This window comes from Actinia tenebrosa, unplaced genomic scaffold (genome assembly GCF_029948245.1).
Source record: "Actinia tenebrosa isolate PJP-AT-01 unplaced genomic scaffold, QUT_ActTen_1.0 PGA_scaffold2__45_contigs__length_23673736, whole genome shotgun sequence".
In the NCBI taxonomy this organism is placed as follows: Eukaryota; Metazoa; Cnidaria; class Anthozoa; order Actiniaria; family Actiniidae; genus Actinia; species Actinia tenebrosa.
Genome location: NW_028292579.1, coordinates 22,112,458 through 22,135,515, shown reverse-complemented (window position 1 = coordinate 22,135,515; position 23,058 = coordinate 22,112,458). Strand labels below are relative to the sequence as shown.

Below are 23,058 nucleotides of genomic sequence, written 5' to 3'. Positions count from 1 at the left end.
TCCATGAATTAAGTGTGTCACTTTTTAAGTGCAGTTAAATTTCTTATCATTATTATTTGAGATAATTGCATTCGTTGCTCTGGCAAATAAAACGTTGCTTTAGAAAACGTCATATAATCCTCCCACAGACAGCCCGTGGGCTAAACGTCTCCAATCATATGACCCGTTGTCATAACAACAGGTGTTGCATCAGCTTTTGTTATGGAGTGAAAGTGAGACTGGTTCGTAGTAATGACTTGATTGTTTTACTATTCGGTACCGGTTCGTGTTTGGAAATCACGAGTCACATGATTATTTGGCAACAAACTAGAGAATATGGAATAGACATTCAACCACAACAAACCGTCGTATACTACTACAAACCAGAGCGAAATTAGGGAATCTTTTACTCAGGACTAATAATTTTTTCCTCCAGAATCTCTTCTTGAAAACTACTTAAATTTGGTAAGTTAAATGAGTGATTTTCTTCCTTTATCGGCTTAGTAGTACTTCAGTTTAGCTATCGAAGTTTTATTTTACTATATTTTGTTACATGTGTATCACATTTCAAAGGACACTTAAATTTTAGTATCCAGTTCTGAAAGTTGCTATATAGATTGATAGGTTGTGCCTTTTTTATCGGTTTTACAACGCGTAAAATTATCTAAAATACAATATTTTCGGACTGACACGGAAATAATAAGTACTATGAAATTCACAATTGGACTCATACACGTCTTGTTCGCTTTAATGACAATCTTCAAGAAAATGAAACAGCAGTTTAATAAGAAGAGAGGTGAGGTTCGGAAACTGAAAGAAATCCGAAGAAAAACTTCTCTGGATGGTAAGATATGTATATATATATTTTTTTTTTTTACATGTTAAGCCGGGTGGTTTTAAGTAAGAAAAGACGTACTGCTAAGATGGTGGTTTGTTTATATGTATTCAGGATTATAACGCGCGAATTTAACCTGCCTACCACAAAAAAACACTCACTTCTACGAAACCACACGAAACGAGTACTAAAGAATCACTTAAAAGCACTAGGAAATCGCTTTTTGGCTTTTAAAGGAAATTATCATCTTACTTGTAATATCTAAAACATCGGGATGAAGTTCTTATTAGACGATTAAAAGTCTGTAAATGAGCCGTCAAAATTATTTTCGCATTCGAAGTCTTTTGAAAATGAAATTCTCCCCAGGAGGTCAAGTTTTTCCGTATTTTATCACGGAAAGCATCAGGAATAATCTAGCTTGAATAACTCATTCTCACCCACACTTTTTACGATAGCTAAGTGATATACATAGGTTATTATCGTGTAGGATGCTTTACCAGGATTGGATAGAGCGTATTTGTGAATATTTATTTCTTCATACGCATATCAACTTGCTTCAAGGGGTTTGTATATATACAAAACCCATAAGTTGCTAGTAAATTTTTGTTCGTGGTTAAACTGAAATCGTAAAATATGACAAAAAGAAACCGCATGATCTAAATGATAAATACTTTGTTTGAAATTTAAAAGAATTAAATGAGAATATATTGTAATTAGAAAGTGGAATTCGTCATTTTCATCAGTTCTAATTTGAACTGAGACTTTGCGGCTATATTTCTTTAAACGAGGAAATTATAAAACAAAAAAATACCCCAGCAAAAATACCCAAAATAAAACTGAAATTCTGTAATAAGATTAAAATAAGTGAAATATTCCGTAATTTATTTTGGAAGGGGCAGACGTTTTGGACAATTGCCATCTAACTGAATAAATAGATAGATAAATGACTAAATGATAGGATTGTCATCACGAACGTAAGTGGGCGAGTTGATACGACACTTTTAAAATTATTACTGAATTATCACAAAAATAGGACTTCCTAGGAAGATAAACGTATCATAAGGGAATTCTGAATCTCCAATATTTTTGACGAAAATCAATAACAGTCTGGTTATCGTCTTGAAGGCAGCAATAGTAAATTTTCCCCTTGCCAACGTACTGAGTGAAATGAGACTGAGGACTGCGGTCACTCGTGTGGATTCTGTCCAATTTTCTTTCTCACATAGCGATAGTCTTCCTGTTGTGAGTTCGTTGGAAACTTGATAATAACACTTGTTGAAGTTGGGGGAGGGGAGGGGGAAGTGTGTGTGGGGAGGAGGGGGCCCAGTAATATATATGCACAATTGTATATAACGTTTTCCAAGGTGACAAAAAAATCGGCTATCGGTTCCATTATCGAATTGGAACTAATAAGTTGTTTTTGAGGAAGGAGAAAAACTGGAGAACCCAGACAAAAACCCTCGAAACACAGGAGAGAAATAACAAACAACTTTACTCATGTATATCTTAGGATCGCAGCAACGACACAGCTGTGAGGGGTTCGAGCTGTGAGCGCACAACACTGCGTTTCTCTAACATGCATGGGTAGAGTGCACTTTACAGATAGAGTATGCGATTCTGATAATATTACGTCTTCTATGAGTTGTCACTATTGCATGGATATTATTATCATTGTATTAATCAGCATGTTCAGGTCGGGAATGAAGTATTGAGTTCCTGCACAGAGTTTAGCATACATTTTCATTCTTGTCTACGTACATGAAAAATAAGTATAGATAGGGTCAACGTTTTGGTATGTCATCACCTATTTCCATTAAATAAAAAAACTAGAAACCTCGATTGTCTATTTGTCCCGAGGCAAAATCACTTCCTCTATTAGTGTCGTTAAGTCTGCGCGAGCCACACAGGCTTGCTAGCGTCGGTTTGGTGATGGTCAGGCACAAGTGTATCTATGCTATGTTTAATTCATGAAAAATTTAAGATAAAAAACATAGACGTACAACAGCGGTCGTGCATCTTCGTGGTGGGCTATTGTAGCGGTTTTCGCATGAGTGGAAAACGATACGGGAATTATTAGCCGTGCTGTAGCCGTACCGTATGTAGTGTAACCATGACTACGGGTTGTGATTGGATGAATTACTGAACGACAATGAAAGTCGTTTCAATGTTACGGCTGTCGTAGCGTGTACGTCAGCTGTAAGTCAGAACCGTACGATTCCCATGCACTTATACGAAAACCACTCTAACGCGTCTCAGTGTGCCCGAGACTACATTCTTCGTTATTCCTTTACCACAATGTCTTTGTCTTTACGTTTCATTGATAGGATTTTGGTAAAGCTTCAAGCGTAAAGCCACTTTGTCTGAAGGGGGCTTATCGATTTCCAGAACCTTTTCAGGTTTTTGATGACAAGTCGGTTCACCAAAGAGTCTTGTGGCGACACTACCTTTCTAAGGCAACATTCAACTTTGATCTCAAAAAAGCTGATCAATCTATTTCTGACAACTTCATTGGATTTTCCCTTTATTTATTGACTTTTTTTATATCACTGAAACTAGAATACATATTTTTCATTCCAGTAAAGAACCAATAAGATGCTATGTTATTTTTTCCCTCCTTGAAGGTGTTGGACCGCACGCGCGCGCGGACATTTCGCGCCTTTTTACCATTAATAAAAAGCGTAGGCGCAGCTCAATGATGTCACTTTGTTTGTTTCCTTGTTATCTAACGAAAACCATTAACTCCCTTTTAAAATTTTCGGCAAATCTTCAAAAGTGCAGCTTAGTAAATTAAAGTATTCATGTAAAGTCGGTCAGCTTAGAAATCAAGAAAGGAAAATGTGGACAGGAAAATGACAAACGAGTACGGGAAATAAGCCATTTTTTAGTTAGTGATTTTTTGTCAAGATAAACCCGTAGAATTTATCTTGTCAGTGTCAAAAAATAAATTAGTGCAGGAAAGCTGATGCTGACTGGGAAAAGCGCAGGGATGGTACCTAAATATTAAAACTATGCTAGTTATCCTTCGCAAAAATGCTATAGTTACATCTGATATGAATGTCGTGGTCTTGTTTAAGTCTTCGTCACGTCTCGTGTTGCCAACAAGACTAAGCTACTGTACACTGCAGACAGTCACCTTATATTCAAACTGAAAAAGTAGTCTTTCTTAAATCGCCTTCAAGAAATAGGCGAAATAAGAAATATGACATTTCCCTAAACTTGACGGTGTGCACATTTTTCCGGCATAACTTTTTCTACGTTAAACTAAGTAAGCACCATGCAACAAAACGTTTAACAAAGTTAAATTCCTTTTTGATGGCTCTATATATGACTCACGTAGAACTCACGGCTCCATCAGGTCGAAAAAGAACAATCATCTCGCGTGGAATATTAGCACTGTCCATGATCGAACACTAAATAAACGATTCATTTCCTGTCGTCGGAAATAACAAACATCAATACGTCTGACAAATCAAATGTTTTGTATTGTGCATCATCCTATTTGCGGATCCTCCGAGTGGCTATTGGCTTGTTTATGTCTTGTACGGCGGGAAACCAAAGACATTCTTCAACAAAACACAGGAAAGCATTGAACAACAATGGCGTTGTTTTTGATAACCTTGTGGTTAGCTAGGAATGTTACGGTATGTCAGGTATTACACGGACCAACTAAGCTAGAAAAGCATGCTTATTGTCACCCAGAATAAACTGTATATCAGATACCTTCAGTTCCAAAATTTCATAACATTATTTTCCCCCTTCATAAATGCTGATCACATGACTTCTTGGAGCTTGTCATAAATCTTATGTAAACCATTGAAAACGTTGAAAAATCTTGAAACAGACAAATTCCCAAGATCTTTAAAGAGCATTTTTTGACAAATTTAAAAGCATTTAGTAATTACTAATTATTAAACTAAAATATTTCCGGTTCAAGCCACCGTTTGACTTCAATGGAATTCAGTAACATTCTGTATAACATCTAGGGTATTTTTGCGATCACATATATTGACAACTCTCTGGTCGTTTGCCAGGTACGATGTCGTTGTTTCCTTGCGAGGTCGAACTAAAATACTGGTATGGATAAATCTATTAAGTGAGGCGATAATTTTTCACTAATATGTGTGTGATTTTTAAGGCAAAGAGAACTGAGGTCAGGCTACAGCACGCACACTTTTCTAAACATACCGTAGCACTGAATATTTAGAGCGTATAGTGTGTTAGAGGGATTTTTCTTCGCCCGCGAAAGAATAGTCAACGTAATACATTAGTAGACACTAACTCCATTGTTTTCTTTTGTTTTAATTGGACTGTTAATCACTAATTTATATACAACTTTGTTGGGGCAAATGAAATCACTCATCCAATCACGACGCGTAATCGCCGCTACTGCATGGCTAAAGTACGGCTATGCATTTTCCCGTATCATTTCCCATTCGTATGGAAGCCGCTCTGCCTCAACTGAGAAAGAACGGAGTAACTTAAAACTCCGTGTAAGTCTTAATGCAACGACTAATTAACTAACAATGCGAGCTAGCGAATTACCTAAGTTAATGACTGATATTTGTTCATGGTATTGTATATACTATACCATAATTAATGTTCGTACTGTACTACTAGCAGTATATTTAATCGGATTATGCTTCTTAGCTTGGCTAGTCATATCAAGTAATAGATTACATCCAATATTCAACAATTATTCGCCGAAGGCGAAGTGAATATCGGGGAATGATAACAAACGAAGTTGAGGTAAATATTCCCGACAATCACTGAGCCGGAGGTGAATAATTGTTTTAGTATAAATACACAGGTGATTCTTTCAAAAAAAGAAAAGAAAAGAAAGCCGAAGAGAAACATTTAAAATTAGGTAACAGCAACAAAGCGGATAGCCGCCATTTTGGATTATCGCTGGAGGTGATTATCGTGTGATAATCTGAGTTTCCCGACCAATCAGCGCGCGAGATTTTCAATGATCACCTGTGTATTTATACTAAAGTATTTTAGTATAATTTTAGACTTGAATATAGAGTTTCTCGAGCTGTGATTGGTCGAACGGACGGTGATTCTGAGACGATATTCACAGCTGGAACGGTGATTATGAGGTTTTTCAAAGTTTTCCAAATTGGAAGTAATACTAAAACGTATTTTTATTGTTATTTGTTAAATAATCAGTAATTCATTAATATTGTACCTTTTTAACAGTCTTTCTTTGGGTCTATTGCGCATAATTTTATAATTGGTGTGAACATATTTTTATAATTTCACAAAATAATTTTGCTAGTATGTATTCATGTTAATTGCCTAATTAATTGCAAACAAATTAGTAGCATCAAGATGTATATCCTGTATATATCGTGTTTGTTTGCATAATGTTGATCTAATTGGATCATTTCCGTCTGTTTGCATAGTCAGGCATAATCACCTAAAACATTATAAACATTTGAATTTAAAACAAAACTGTGTTAGTATTTACTCCAAGTATGTAGTTACCGGACATATATTTCCTGTTAAACCCATTCATCTCAACTGATAACCTAATTCCTGTTGAACTCTCAATAGCGGGATCCTTTATCATTGGTCAAAGGTAGATCTAAATCGATACAATAAGCAATCATTGTTTTCGTATTGGTGTTTGAACCACAGCTCTGGTTTTATAGTGACATTTTTTAAAGAGACTAAGAGAGCTGAGAGATTTTCAAGTTTCTACTGATCGTACCCCCGCGCAACCCTACGACCTGCTGGCTTTTGATGATTTTACTTTTTCGACCACAATAGAATAGATTAGTCTTAAAAACCAAGGAAATGTATTTGAAGGAATAAGCAAAACAGTGCGGACAAGCAGTGAAAAGGCAAAAAAGAGAGAGAGAGAGAAAAAAAAACACACACACACACAGGTTAGATTTTTCTGCGAAACGGCAAAAGACTAGGGTCCTGAAGTGGAGGTTCTAATCCCATTACCCAGACCCCATTTTGACCAATCCCATAGTCCCAGCCTATGTTTTTCTCAAATTTTAATCCCATTCCCACTTTTGATTCTTTTTTGTTTGTGAATCCCATTCGTTGTGCATAAAATCCCATTTTCCCAGCCCAGAAAAGGAGAGCTCCCATTTTACCCATTTAGGATCCTCGTCAGTAAAACTACAGAACAGCTGCATGAAAACCAGTGTCAACTCTGGCCGGGTTTACAATAGGTTTCCTTGTCTTCCTGCTCCCTGACATCTCAATGAACTCACTCTCTGGATTCGCTCCCTCTTTTCTACGTATTATAAGCTTTCTAGAACCTTGTTCGTCAAGTCAACTGATGGGAGTAAAGGTACGATGTATTTAAGATACCAAGCTTTCGTTTAGCCTATTACTGCTATTAATACGCGTACAATATCGCGGCAATGAGGTTCCAGATAAGAATCACTGGTTGTCAAGTACATTTTAATTGGCTCGGGTTGGAGGGAACTAACAAGCGATAAGCTCTCCAGAAGGGCATCGGTCACCTTCCATACTTAAAGTCTAAACATATCTGCACCTTATATAAACTGCGTGGTCTCTCAATTTACTCTCTAATGAATCATCCGTGGTCTGTCTTAAAACGATAAGGCACTGACTCCATGCAGATGAAGCTTTTAACCAGAAATTTGATCAGAAATTTGATAGTTATCCAGGAAAAATAATTCACATGACAGTGTACAAGTCATAACCTATAGTGCCATTTTCTACTTCAATAAACCGATCAAAAATTGATAACTAATGCTTTAGTTCTGGAGACTGGACATGAAGGCACCGTAGAGCATTGCCTGACTGATCCTATAAAGTCCAAAGAGATGAATAATTATATTCCGAGTCCCAGAGGCGAAATTAAATATAATTGACTTTAGACTTAGAGACAATGAGGCTGAAATTGGTAAGATAATACCATTGTATGAAATAGAATATGTTCATACACTCGATTGATTTCAAGCTAATTAGATTTAGCAGGGCCTAGAAATACTGTGTCAATGCTTTACGATCCATTCTCAATTAATATCCACAAAAAACACGATCAATTACTAACGAAATGGATTTTAATCAACTCTTAGAAAACCTAGGGAGTGTAATTCTTTTTTTTAATTTGTGATAATTCTGTAAAACAATCTCACGTGTAAAAACCGGAAGCCACGCTGTCAGGTCTATATGGCGCCTATAAATCCTCGCCCTCAATACCTAAGACTAAAATTAGCTCAAATATCTTTCTTACCGGCAAGAGATTTACTCTAGCAAGGCTTTTATTTACTATGCAATTAAAAGAAGGTAATTATAGGGTGTCCTTTTAAAAAAATTTTCTCTCTCGTATGCTTCACGCGGGCTGGGCAGACCCTCCATTATGCTAATGTTGTAGGTCACGTGATCTAATTTTCACGCTAATCCGTGTGTTCGGAAATCCTGTGTTGTTCCCGCAGACCGTGGATCCGCTTGGCCCTTCTCGTAGGAAAAAAAACTGATTTCCTTGGAATTCCAGTGCTTCTGGTCTTCATTCCCTAGTGTGTGTTGGTTTGTACTCCATGTTTTACCCGTAAAGAAGAAAATTCAGGCCTTGGTTTGAAGCGCGTCGTCCATTGAAGATGACAGAACAACTAGAAGCAACTGAAGGCAATCTAATACAGCACATCATCAACGACTTAAAGGTACAAACATCTGACCCTCTTGTCTTCCTAAATAATCTTTTAGTCCTTTCTTATTTGTTTCTCATTCGGGTTTCTCTGTTTATAGTCCAGTGGGCCGGTTTGGGATGATTTTGTAGCCAAGGCTGGCAAACTCCACTCTGCTTTGAGGTGAGTAAAAAAAATCTTCGTCCGTTTGTGTTATATTCGCCGGTAAAATGTAAACATAGTTTCAAAGGAAAACGCTTTTAAGATTCCTCTATAGTTCTCCGAGCTTTTAGTCTTTAAAAAATAGTAAGCGTGTTGTTTGTTGTCTCTAGAGCGACGGCCTCCGCGGCAGATACATTCCTGGACGCTTTTCAACGTGTGGCAGATGTAGCCAACAGCTCAAGAGGTTTGTTGGATTTTCATCACTTTATATTATATTTACTACAACGATTTTCGCTTCCCAAATAACTCAGCAAATCTTTCTTAGAGCCTGTTTGCTATTTGTGAAGGAGATTCCTTTAATAGTAACTATGTTTTTGTTGTTAGCATTTAGTTTGTTAAAGAATTGAAGCAAAACACTTGATCTTCATTGAAACGAATCGATCGGTTTTCGCGCGAAGTCGCGAAAACGATTCTTCGAAAATAAAAATACCCGATCCGTTGTTTTTGAATGACTAAAGTTATCACTCCTTCATAGACTTAAAGTTTTAGCTATAGTTTTTTAAATAACGCTCATATATCAACAAGAAATTGGATATTTTATTTGAGATAGGAGCGCGTTGAAAACTCTCGTAAGGCGCGTCGTTTTCTGCATGACTTGTCAAAAAACAACGGCAATTTTTTCCCATAAAAACCCGTAAGAATCGACCATTACCACGTATGTACTATTTTGTACTACTAAAAAAAGACATTCAAAAACTGTGTACACTATACTTGTTTTAATCTGTCAGTGAGTTTTTTTTTTATCTCGAGAATCCGTAGAGTAGGTTGAAGTTTGCGCGTCACAGGTCGACGCTTGATTTTCGATCGAGTTCAGTTTCCATTCGAACGTGCTTCTCTCGCTTTATACTCAAACCATAAAGCAAGCTCTCTTTGTTTAAGTAATTATCAGTCATCCTTCTATGTCTCTCCAACAGAGACTCACTCCGTCTTCATTCTCATATCACTCCTTGATCAGTTATATACATGTATGGAAATGTCATGTCAAAAAGTTTTTGATTGGATTTGTATGTTCATTACACTGAAATCAACATTGAAATTCATTTTTGAATTTCTGCGCTTCGATCTGTCTGAAGCTTGTTTTCTACTAGTGTATAGAACTAAATCAGTCCCTTTGTTCGGATTCAGTCAGTATCAAATAAATATACGCGTAATTCCAAGAGGGGTGAGTGCATCTCATCCATATAATCAAAATGTAAATGTTTACGTCTAAACTTTTAAAATATTAAGACGAAAAGATCTGAAAAATATATTCAAATTTTGACTACCAAGAGGAGGGATGGAATATTGTTCGAAATATCGTGATCTTTTCGGAGGATTTGTGTGTAGCAGTAGCAAACATGGATTTTACCACGTTCCTACTTCAGGTATGCAAATTCTTTCATCAATATTGATTCGAAGATTGTTGTGGTTGTCATATTTCAGCTGTATTCTCAACCACATGGCCTCTGTGCTGCGGTTTGAAGTAAAATAATTTTCGACCCTTCTAAGATTCTAATCCAATTTTCTAACCAACCCTAAAGATCTAGTCACTATGGCACCACAAAACCCCTCAGATTTGTGCTTTTGTACTTTAGTTGTGGCATTTTCAAGAATCTTTGGTCAAAATTCATCCATCCACACCCTAGTACAGATGGCTTCTGTTTGATATTGAAAGACAGTTCATAGGTCATCCTTTTGTTCCCTTATGCAAGAGTCTTAGCTTTATAAATAATAGGCATGAGATCATTCGGCTTTCAATATATTGCTGACACTATTGTGCTTTCAATTTTTCTAGAGTAAATATTTTTGGTATACGGTTGATTTGATCTTTTAGATTATTTTTGAGAGTATGATAAAAAATATAGTGTAATTGAAATAGGAAAAAGATGGGTTTTATTTTATAGTCCTTTGAATTTCAATTTCGTATGTTTTTAGTTTTTTCTTCAATATTTCCATATTTTAAGAAATTGGATTAATGTAATGACGCCTTTTTTTGCTTACATTTTATTTTATTTCCAATTAAAAATTGCTTTCATTTATTATGTTTTTGTCATGAAAACATGAAATAGAAACAACAACCAAAGGAGAAGAGAGAAGGCATTATATTTTATTTACTCTGGGTTAATTTTTTGAGCAACAAATTCTAGAGAATGTGAAAATGTTGTAGAAATTATTTTATATCTGTGTTACCAAAAATCTTAGCATAAAAGGTAGTTTTCTTGTAAATACAAGCATTGAGATAAGCTCCTTTTTTAACTTTTTCAAATCCAAAATAATCCCTCCTTTTGCCTCATTTGTTTAATGTCAGGGAATGAAATGGAACATACAGTCGTGAGTCCACTTTTTCTGTTATCAGCGTTTCTGATAAGCTAAATGTGTGTCCCAATATGATTGAACTTAGAGTACTATCATGGTATTGCTGTTGTACAATCCTTCTCTTTCATGGAAGGTCATGGTCAGAAATGCTTTGCTCCATGCGTGGGAATGATTTTGAAGGAACTAATGTCTGATAGACTAATAAGTATTACTAGTAGTTGTATGTATTCAGTAAAGAGATATTGTCCATTGTCGACTATATTTTTGACCTTACAACTTCAGTTGTAATCAGTTTTAAAAATATGAACATGATGGATAAAAAAAAGTTTCTCTCTATTTTTTTTAAAGACTTCTTCAACAACATCATGATTATTTCCATCTATTTAAAGTTAGGGTTTTCTTTTATCAGTATTTTCCCCCAAGACACTTTAAATTTTGATCAATAACTGATTCTCTATATCATTCTTATCTTTAAAGTGGTTTGTTGAAAGCTTTCTCTCTATCATGCCTCATTTTCCTCAAAAACAGAGGTATATGTTTTCTTTTTATTGAATATTGTATTTTTCTTTTGTTGAATATAGATTTCTCTTATTCTAAAAGACATCCTTTACATTTTAATTTTAAATGTCTAGACATAATTGTCTGTTGGAAGGTTGTTGGATTAGTCCCAGTAAAAGATTCATACCTCCAAAGTTATCTTCTTCTATGGTGTCCAAAGGTCACAAGGACCTTAAAAATACAACTGTGCAGTAACAGACTTTACTCATGCTGTCTTAAATCCCTAAGTTGAGTAATGCACATGCTATCTTGGATCTCTGTTGGAGGGAATTCTTGTTTACTGTGGATATGTTTATCCTAAATGAGTCACAGGAAACAGATATTGTACCCCCTACTTAGCACATAATCAGACTATACATATAAATGGAGTTTTTTTTGGGTTTAATTGACTCTTATCAGTACAGTGAAGGCAATGTTTTGATATACATATAATGTTACACAGATTGCAAGAACTAAAACTTGGTTCTCAATTATTAGCTTTTTTGTCTTTATTGTGTTTTGAAATTCTTTGGGTTTCTTGCTGCAGTTTACATGCTTTTTCTGTTGTTTATTTGGTCTATAATAGTGTTGATTTGCTGTTTCTGTTAGACTTTGTTTTTAATTTATTCCATCCTTAAAACAAGAATGCAACAGAGTACAAAAACAAGCTGAGCAGAAATAGAAAACAGGCTACTTAAAGCAGCTAAAATAAAGTATCCCTCATGAATTTTAATATTTTTTCATCTGGAACTAAAATCTTACTTCTCTGGCATTATCTTGCTCATATAGCCTGATAACTAGTAATCCTGTTTACTTTACCTAATGCTTTTTTTTCTCCTCTTAAAGACCGAGTCATTGGATTACATCATCATTAAGAATATCTCATTAAATTGTATCATACTTTAAACCTACTTTGTTCAATGTGTAAACATTCACAAAAACAAATAGTGAAATAACTCATTAAGAAACCAAGAGATAAAAAAATGTTCTTGAAAAAAATTATTGTTTTCCTTCTCGCTCTGCAGCTTTATAGTATGTGTTCGCTATTTTTAATATTATTTTTTAGTTTAGATTTAAGGCTACTTTTTGGAAAAATATGTCTGAATTTTAAGAATAATTAATTTTCCCTAGTTTTCACTAATAGTCAATGGCAAACAAACCTTTGACCCTCATTTCATGATCAAATCATTCAAAGTATTTGGAATTTAATTGAATTTTGAAAACACAAAAAACATGTGGGGGAAAAAAACTTTAAGCACAGAAGAGATTGACCAACAAAGCACATGGCTTTAGGATCAGTATCTAATAGGAGAAGTGTGTGTCAAATTACATGGATTATGTCATGATATTGTTTTACTTATATTGTATTAAGTAACATGATCCAGTTTTATTAGCCTCTTTTCTTCCATTAAGACTATAATCCATATTAGCTATCCATAATGATAAGAGTTTAAAAAAATCTTATGGAGTTGCGAGACCCCACTGGATGTTACTGGGAAATAGAATATTGAAAGAAAATGGGATACTGTAACTGAATAACAGGAATATGAAAAGGAGTTAACAGTCTGACATTTGTACTGTTCTGTTCTTCCAAAAAAATGTCCAAACCCACCATGGAGGAAATTTAAAAAAAATGATCCCCCACCCCTCTGGAATTTCTCATTTTCTTCCATACAAATGTCATAAATTTGTTCTTCCTCTGACCCACCACCCCCAGGGAATTTCCCATTTCCTCCAAGTGCATCCAAAACTCGATGAAAACATTTTAATCAATGACCAATGCTTTTATAACATAGCCAAAGTGTAAAAACATCTTAGGTTAGCTATGTTATAATTATTTATATTCAATGCAGTTTCTCATGTAGTTGACAAATTGATCGTTTTTTGTTGCTAATATTTAGGGGTTCTTTTTATTTCTGTCTGTCATGTTGACACAACTGCTTGTTACATGTTAGGGTATTTAGGCATCTATCAGGTCCTAAGCATTTTTAATAACCTTCAGTATTTTGACAGCTAGCCCTAATATTGTTTGATGCAAGTGAATTGAGTCTTTGTTTTTTAAATGAATCTTTTTGAAGTGAAATTGAGTGTTTTCTAAGGTATTGCCATTTTTCATATATAATTTACACCCACTAAATAACCAGTAACTGACATTAATTATTTATAAAGCTTAAGAGTGTCTGGATTTGATGACGAGTTACAGCCACAATTTTGAATAAGTATTATGACTTGCTTTTTGAAAATGTTTGTTAACACACAAATTATTATTTTTAGGCTCATCAAGGGACATTGGTGCCTCCTTGACCAAGATGGTGTTGAGACACAAGTGTATTGAGGGAAAACTCAAGGCATTGATAGGGTAAGATGACTTGTGTATCTGTAAAATAAGTTAATCCATTTTACAAACTGGCTAGTTTTGAGAGAATTTCATTTATTTCAGTCCTGGAGAAGCAGCTGATACTTGTTTTCATTATATCTTGGCATATGGGTTCTCCAGATTTCTCCCTCTGCAAAACCTAAGCTAAATTAAGCCCAATTCAATTTGTGAGTTAGCCTTGCCTTGACATTGATCAGCCCAGATACTGTTTCAGGGTGTTGATAAAAAATGAACATTATTTCAAGGCTGCAGTTTTAAATAGTTTTTTTTTCACCAGGTTACTCTATGATTCCTTAATAAGTCCTTTACAATCCAGTCTGGATGAATGGAAGAGAGGAGTTAATCAATTGGATAGAGACCATACTAAAGGTATTACAAACTGGTTTTGGTGGTGACTCAGATTAGGTTTTAAGAACCGGTTTTAAATAGAGAGGATAACTGTAAATAAAGTAAAGGGGTTGAACCCTGAGGTTGGTATGATCTTCAGAAAGAGTGTTATTAGCAGTGATTGATGTCATGCGAGAGAGAGGATTAAATATAGTGAAGGGTTTGAACCCTGAGGTTGGTATGATCTTCAAAGAGAGTATTGTTAGTGATGACTGACATCCAGCAAGAGAGAGGATTAGTAAAGTAAAGGGTATGAACCCTGAGGACTAGCAGTATAATGAGTGTTCTGATCGTCCAGGTGTGAGTAGTGGTGGTGGTGACTGACATCATTCAAGAAAGTGAATTGAATACAGTTATATTTTTAATAAGTAGTGAATGTAATTGTCCAGGTGTAAAAAAAAAAAAAAAAGGTAGTGGTGGTGACTGACATCAGGTAAGAGAGAGGATTGAATAAACTGGTTTGAGCCCAGCATTGTATGATGAGTGTTGAGTGTGATGTTCTGGGTGAGAGTAGTCTTAAGAAAGACTGTTGTTGGTGGTGGATGACATCAGGTAAGAAAAAATTGAATAAATTGAAGGGTTTGAATCCAGGATTCTATAAGTATTCAATGAATGTTATTATCCAAATGAGAATAGTCTCCAGAAACTCCCCTTCTCCTTTTCCCCAGATTCTTATTTAACGAAATTTAAAATGAATGAGATTTTTCCTTTTTTTCAGAATACAAAAAGTGCAAGCAAGAAATGAAGAAGATCACAGCTGAGACTATAAAATGGCAGAAGAAAGTTAAAAAAGGTATTATCAAAAGTTGTTCTACTTGTAATAATATTTTCCTATTGATGAATACTATATTTCCTGCTTTGCAGGCAAAACAGAAAATCAGGAACGCCTGGACGCAGCTGTTAAGGTAACAGAAGAGTACCATAACATTCTGTGTTTTCATTGACATTTTCTTATATTGCACTATGGTGCTGGTATGTCATTGTACATTGAGCTGCTAGTATAAACTACTAATTCGTATTTGTGCAATTTTTACCCATTTCAGACCGCATGTTATTCTCTTGAAAATAAGATTTTTTTCTTTGAGTTGTATCCATATCCATGTGTCTTATTATGCACAACCGTTAAACAAAGCAATAATACTCTAGAAAATAACACGTGGACTGAAATGGAAAAACATTCCACCAAGGCGAATCAGTTCTCTTGACCCTTGTGTACACTGTTCAATATATTCTATGTCTCTACAGCAAGCCAATATCCAACTGGCAGCATTTGAAGACCAGGAAAGGAAGTACTTGAGGAAGGTGTTGATAGAGGAGCGTTCACGATACTGTACCATGGCATCCTGTGTCAAGACTGTTGTGGTGAGTATACACGTACTACTTCAACCTTTTTCTGAGATAATGAACATTGTGCATTCTGTACTGACTTCTGTTGTTCGCCATGGCTTATATGATGTTATTTGTACCTAAGCTAGACCAGAATGCAATGTTCACTATCTCCGTAAAGGTTTATACACCTTCGTTCAACTCGAAAAGCTATGCTTTGGGCTGATATAAAATGAACGGCGTAAAAGTTAGAACAAGTGACCATAAAAGCCCTATTGGCTTTCTGTTTGGAGTGAAGCTACTAGCTAAGACAAAAATATGTAAACCGTGGTTGGATATCAAAATTTTGACTGCCTGTCTTATGATTCAGGGCCCGGTTGTACGAAAGGTGGATAGCGCTATCCGATGGAATAGGATAACTCCTTATCCAGTGGATAAGTAGATGCTGTTATCCAATGAATTTATCCATTGGATAAGATTTATCCTTCGGATAGCGCTATCCACCGTTCGTACAACCGAGCCCAGGTGCTGAGTTTACTTAATTGGTTTAGGAGAAAAATGTTAAATGTTGGACGTCCTTACCGGCATTTTGTCGAGAAAAATCATCTCGCTAAGTTGCTCCTAAACTGACTTCATGCTGTTATACATTCAGCAATGAAAACTTGCCTCATGCTTATTGCTCATATCGTTATAGTCTCCTGTGCTAATTATAATTGTCGTTTGGTCTACGCTTATCATTTGTTGTTGTGTCGTGTTGTACAGGAGCAAGAGGTATCCATGCTAAGTGAAATTGAGCACCTGGAGTCTCTGTTGGCAGACATCGTGAAACAGACCTATAATCCTGCTGCTCTTCCCGTGGTCGGCGAGGACCTGGTACGAAACCTACGTCTGTCAGACCACTCCTCAGGGTCCTGGGACGATGAACAGGTATGGGTATGGTCTTGAGAAACTGTTTCCTTAGAAGCGTATGATACGGCTTCCTCTTACTTGATGAAGGTCTCGTCACGGTACAGCTTGTATTCTTTTAGGCAAAATGTTACGTTATGTAATTCTAACATGTAATGCCAAATCTTTCGCTTTCATTCTTAAAATAGTCTTAAATGCGAGGCTAACATGGAAATACTTCTAAGAAGTGCTTCTAATTCCACGAAGAAAAAATGTGATTGCTATTGTATTTACATGTTAGCCTTGTATTGTAGACAATTTTGAGAGGGGTCCATTCAAACCAACATTGTTGCGGAATACATTGTTCGTTTGAAGCAGCTTTCGCAGTGCGGAAACATACGGTACTGACTCGCGGCACAGTTACGGCAAAGTTACGGTTACGGCAAGATACGATACGGTTACATACGAATTTGCTGTATGGTTTCCCACTCATATAACCTTTCTATTTCAACATCAAATAGAACAAATAGAAGTATAAGAATTCGAAGTTTACTTAAATTTATCATTATTATGATAAACGTTCTAAATCTTGAACCTCTTTAATACGTTTCTCTTTTTTATAGACGCCTCCACCAAGCCCCACGAACTCCGCAGTACGTACTCCCGCCCATCCAACAGCGCTCCAACTATCTACTAGTCCAGTCCACAGCAACATCCGAGATCCACCGACAACTCCACCTCCCCCTCCCCCCTCAGAAAAGGATGCCTATTACGATGCGTTTAGTCGTCACTATTCTTTCTCGGCCAAACACTCAAGTAATAAGGGAAGGGTTCAACGTCCAAAGCTTATTCCCGCAACTCCACAGGCGTCTCCCAAGAAGCACCATACCAGCATGAGGTCATCTAGTTTTAGTATTTCCTCCAATTCGTCGTATTCATCGATGTCTTCTCTCGGTTCATCGCTTGGGTCACCGTCGACAGAGTCACTGCCCCACCCACCGCCACCTTTACCGGCCCAGCATGCAGCAGGATCTGTGGATCATCTTCCTCCTCCACCTTTCCCTGAAGTGCCTGTTGCCCAAGATCAAGGTAACGTTTTCATATCTTATTTATTCAAGTCTTGAAGGTTAAGGCCTTTTAAAAGTTTTGTATAAAAGGTTATTTGTGGGACTGGGTGACGTTTCATTTCTGCTCTCCTGATTGGCTACAGCACTCAATAAACTGACATCGTGATTTGTTAACTTAAGAGTGCATACCATATATTCGTGAAAAAGTTAACTAACAAATTGTACAAATTAGTGCAAAGTTATGTAGGTCTACTGTCAACTGACGTCTACTGAACTTACTAATTTGTGCAAATTTGTGAAATTTCTTACAAAGCTTTTTCATGGATCTATGGTATGCACTCTAGTGTCCACACCGTAGGCATTACATTTACTGATGGCTAATTAATATTTATATTGTCTACAGCTGGTCATCCTCAGAATGATCGTTCATCTTGGATGACGGCAGATTCTGGCTGCTGTTCGTCATCATCAGGCGAGAGATCTCCATCAACATCAATGGGTCAGGTCTACTGCCCTACCGTTCCAGAGTACCCTCCAGAAGAGACCACCATCTCCGGACACCAGTATGCCACGCCCTTCGCGACGTCATCACGAAATCGATGCATGAGTGAGTCTGCCTCTTCTAACCTACAGGGGAGGGTGCATCGTAAAAGTGATAGCGAGGCGTCCTCGCAGAGCAGCTATTATTCCGGCGGAAGTGACGTCACAAGCATCGTATCTAGTGACTCGGGGTACTTTGGTCAAGGGCACCCACATCCGGAATGGCACCAGGAAAACTCGGCCCCAACCTCCACTTCACCCCCAAAACAACGAAGCGCCTTCAATAGAAGTCAAAGTGTATCTGGACGGCCGAGTGCGGCACAGGCAGCCCAACTAGCAGTATTGGCTAGCCACGCAGCACGAAGCAGGAGTGCTCCCATGCCTCCTGTAAGAAAGTCTTCAGTACCACCACCCTGTCCTGAGAGGTTTGCTTCACTGTTGAAAGAAGAACAGGCAAATGAAGATGCCCAGGAAGACAACGGTGATAAGCCAAGCTTGCTTCTAAAGCAAATCCAAATGCAGAGACAAGCGATCAAATCCAAGTCGAAACCCACCACTGGAGCTGTCAATCAAAGCTGATCGTCTATTAAAACTTATTAGCTCTTGTTAATCTTTGGAGAAGCCATATTGTTTGAGCTGTGTCAGAATTTGACATGGACGATGCGATACTATGGATAACTCAACATCAATATGCTACACGTCCACAACTGAACTTTGTGATGTTTTAATAGCATTGAAACTGGATATGAATAGACATGATGGTGACACACGTGTTTTAAAATGGATGCCGCATTGACTTGAATTTGAGTCTATTGGATTATCCTTTATGATTCGTCTTTGTGGTCCAACTTCGTTGGCGCTGCATCGTCATATAAAGTGAAAATTACGATATGTTGCTATGGAAACCTGCCATACAACAAGGATGAAAACAAAGGGAATCTGCCATGTCCTTCAATGGGGTTGCCTTAAATGCGAACAAGTTTCCAAAAATCAGTATTGGAATCTACTTGAAAGAGAGTATTATCGTTAAAATGTTATGTTAGTACCGAAAGACGTTACCAAATAGCGAGCACGTTTCCACAAACCATGCTTGAAAGAGAGTACTCACTTCAAAATGGTCTGAAACATTTTGTTTTGTCAGTAGCGAAAGACGTTGGTTTTCACTTACTGGTCAGGTGACTCAACTTCAGCATATAATATAAGTAACAAATGGAAGAGACAGCGTCTTTGCAAGACATGATGAATAAATCTTTCAGTGAAAAAGAGTAATCAAGAGAAAGGATGCGGAATCGTTGCTTGAACCTTCGGTGAGGATGAAGGTTGTTTTGAAGGAAAAAACAAGAAACCAAGAAGTCTTTGTTTAGATGAACTATAATCATATCGACAATATTGTTACTTGAATGTGCTTTTGATCAAGACGAAAGCGCTCTTATCCGCGTCCTTTTACTTTACGTTAGAGGTTCGGTGAAAGTGCAGTGGATTCCAAAATCATCATGGCTAGAAAATGGCACCTTTAAAAGAAGGGAGTTTTCATAGCTCATCAATACAGTGGGAGAAAGGGCAGGTGCAATCCTTAATAGTTTTTCGTATAAGTTAAATACTTTCTTCTACTTTGACACAATGAAACTTTAAAATTCCGGGCGTGTTACAGAAAACGGTGGTAAGCAATGAAAACTCTCTGATATGTTTTGTTAAGTTTCTTGTTTTTTTCCCCTCTTGTCCATTGATCCATTGCCTGACGTACATTATCAGAAATTTGTATACAAAGAAAACGATATTTCATAGCTTATTTGAGAGTATAGCATAAAAAAGTGGTTAAAAAAAAGCATCGACTTTGATAGAAAATATTTAAAAGTTATAGACAAAAAAGTATCGTATGAAAGAAAGTATATTAGGGTTTTTCAATTCAGTTCTCAGGCCTCTCGTTTCTCGGCCAGAGGAATACGAGCTCAAGTAGAGGTCTGGGTAAGATTACAGGGTTCGTGAAGTAATCTTGTTTTTTCTAGTAATGCCGTTAAAGCTTATGCCGATTTTAAATAAGTAATATAATTCCTAGCAATTAAATTCAATCTTCACCACATTTGCATTCTCCATAATGTCAGTCTTCAGCATAATATTTGCGATTTTTCCCCGCAATGTACTATGGGGAATGTAAAGTGGTGTCTAAGAACCGTTTATATGAAGGTAGGGTGACTATACTGTTATGGCTTACTCTTGTTTTGGGGGTCGTTTAGCAAGAAAAATAAGATACTTTCCCCCAAGACTATAGTCATCTATGCATGCCTAGTTAATGTCCGTAAATTAGGCATAGTTGTTTGACTTGAAACTGTTTTTCCCGACCAATGTTCAGTCGAGAGAATGTAAAATCTGGATGACACTGGTGAATGCCTAGCTCCACCAAGCCAAAACGGAAGGCAGGCAGAGGGCAGAAAGAGACCTCTGCTAAATCTGCAATATTTAACGATTTGCTCCTTCATTCCCCGAACAGTTAATGTTTTCACCAGTGTCTTTCTGAAAAGGTTTCTTTACTTTATGTGTTCTCATTTATTTATTCTCAGAACAGGTTCTTTATTAGGTCTGTTTCTGCTTTGTTGCAAGATTAGCTGCTTAGTATATTAATGCTGAAATTTATGTAACTGTAAAGAGAATGTTGAGAAATGAGTATATTAAAGTGCCTATACCACCTCACTTAATATTTTAAGTATTGATCCTACGTGAAGTGGATAGTTGAACGGTAAAAGATTTTCATATGGTTTGAGTGATGAATCTTGAAGATATCAAGGTTTATACATCCAATATGTTAATGAGTGTGATGTCATTATAGGAATTTGAGTTTGCTTCTCATCGCTTTTAAATTGCAACACTGATAACTGAGAAAAAAAAAATTGCTAGTAGTTTTCTATAAACCATGAGTCTGCCCCAGAAAAGTTTGTATATTTAATCTTGCCTAGAATGACATCACACTTATTTGCATGTTGGAAATATAAACTTTGATATCTTTTTTTGATATTTTTTACCATTCAAATACTCACTTTATGTAGAATCAATACTGAAAATATTGAGTTAGGTGGTGTAGGCACTTTAATGAAAAGAGAATTAGAAATAAATGGAAATTTCGAATTGATTTAGTTGGGTTTCGATTTCTTTATTTTCTTTTTCTCGCACACTTTCTTTTTCTTTTTTCTACTTTCTTTTTCCATTCGTATTGTCTTTGTATTGAATGTTTTTTTTTTCACTTCCTTTTCCTCTTTAGCGGTAAAACTCATCGGCGAATGCGGAAAAAAGACGTGCCTGTGTGAAGGACGTCAAAAGCTTTCGTTTTCCCTTGTCCAAACTGGCTATAGCTCTAGGCTTCCGTTTTCTAATGTCTCCGCGTTTTCGATCGTTTAAGTTTGGACGCAAGGTGAAAAGCGCGCTGAAGGTGAGTGCCGGCGGGCCCAAGGTTCAATTTAATACTGGGGCAAGGTCTTGACGGTCGTGTGGATACTAAAGATGCAGCAGTTTGAAACTCTCCGCGGATTCATTTCGTAAATAGGACAAACAAACAAACAAAACAACAAACAAACAAACAAACAAGTAAACAAACAAACGTAAGACCTTATATACTATCACCCATCATCCCTTGCGCTGTCACAATCAGTTCGAATCCACCGCCTTTCTTGCCAGCGGTGTGTCAATAACTTTATGCGCAGGATGGGAAAAGCCCGCGCAAGTTTAAAACTCCTCGGTGTGTATTTATCTCACAACTTCCTGAAAACCTTTATTTGCTGGCTTTTTACTACTAAAATACTGGCTTAAAACTACCGTAAGTTCTTTATAAGCATATAAGGCACCGTTATCTACTGTAGCTTGGCATTTGTGGACCGAATAACGCAGCATTTTTAACACAAAGTAAGTAAGTTTAATATGAGTTCTTGTCAGGGTTTGGCCGTTTTGTTTCTTCTGGTGAATTATGAATTTATTCGCCTATATATTCCAAAATAACCCAAAGGTCTACTTGTTGGGGAAGTTAGGAGCTATGAGATTAAGCTCAATTGTACATGTTCAGAGTAACAGCATTTTCGTGAACTATTCATTGAACGCAAAATTGTGACATACTGTAGTTCATAAACAGGCAGCCCAATTTGGTTCCTTTTTGTTGTGGCTTCCGTTTCGGTGTACTGAAATAGTATTTCACACAAAATTATTCTGTTGAAAAATAAGTACTAATTTGATATCTCAGCATATCAATTTTTATTGGGCTACAGTCGTTTGCAACTAAGCGAGAACATCAGACACTAAAACATGTTCTAACTGACGGCCGAAACGTTGAAGTTAGTCAACCGGAACGTTGAGGTTTGGCGCCAAAGTGCCAGCCTGATGGCAACGTTTGCTCAAATACGCGTGCACGTTGATCTGTTGGCGTTGGTCATGGATTCCTTCGAAAGAGTAGACATAAGCGAGTTTCTAGAAGAGATCGATCCTGATCTCCTTCAGTATTCTTCACATTTTCAAAAAAAGGCTTTACTTCAAACAAAAGCATGAAGTACTGGAGAGAAAACGAGATTGAAGTACCTGGAGGAATTTGCGCGCCCAACCGTCCAACGAATCATTGCGAAACATACGCGTTCCGGTTGACTAACTTCAACGTTTCGGCCGCCAGTTAGAACATGTTTTAGTGTCTAGTGTTCACGCTTAGTTGCAAACGACTGTATTACTATTATCCCGGTGATTAAAAATAGGGAATGGAAGGGACTCAGGGTGAGATGGATGGTGTCCTCTTTCTTAAAGTTCAATCGTACATACATTGCATTAGTAATGATTCAGTCATACACACCCTTTATTGGACGGACAGCTGCAAACTATTGCAGAGCCTCATAAATTGATGGTAATAGAAACCTCAGTAGACCTTATTCGTGGTGTGACAATGTTTTCCCAATTCAGTGTGAAGAACCTCTAGGGGATTCATTTTCTTTTGTTTTTACTCTTAAAAAATTCATGAGTATCCCAAAG

At 36.8% G+C, this 23,058-nt stretch overlaps 1 protein-coding gene across 2 annotated transcripts; it reads left to right on the top strand.

Annotated features, from left to right (window-relative positions):
- Positions 1-252: 252 nt before the first annotated feature.
- Positions 253-21,194, top strand: LOC116298125 (uncharacterized). Of its 2 annotated transcripts, none has more exons than XM_031706494.2 (12): positions 253-444; positions 8,242-8,466; positions 8,552-8,613; positions 8,763-8,836; positions 13,759-13,843; positions 14,139-14,230; positions 14,967-15,041; positions 15,113-15,153; positions 15,494-15,610; positions 16,337-16,501; positions 17,083-17,548; positions 17,930-21,194. In XM_031706494.2, exons 2-12 carry the CDS (start codon positions 8,404-8,406, stop codon positions 18,643-18,645), a joined length of 1,956 nt encoding a protein of 651 aa, XP_031562354.2. In that variant the 5' UTR covers positions 253-444; positions 8,242-8,403; the 3' UTR covers positions 18,646-21,194. The 2 variants fall into 2 exon arrangements, with proteins under 2 accessions (XP_031562354.2, XP_031562356.2); XM_031706496.2 differs by lacking the exon at positions 253-444 and adding an exon at positions 778-823.
- Positions 21,195-23,058: the final 1,864 nt, after the last annotated feature.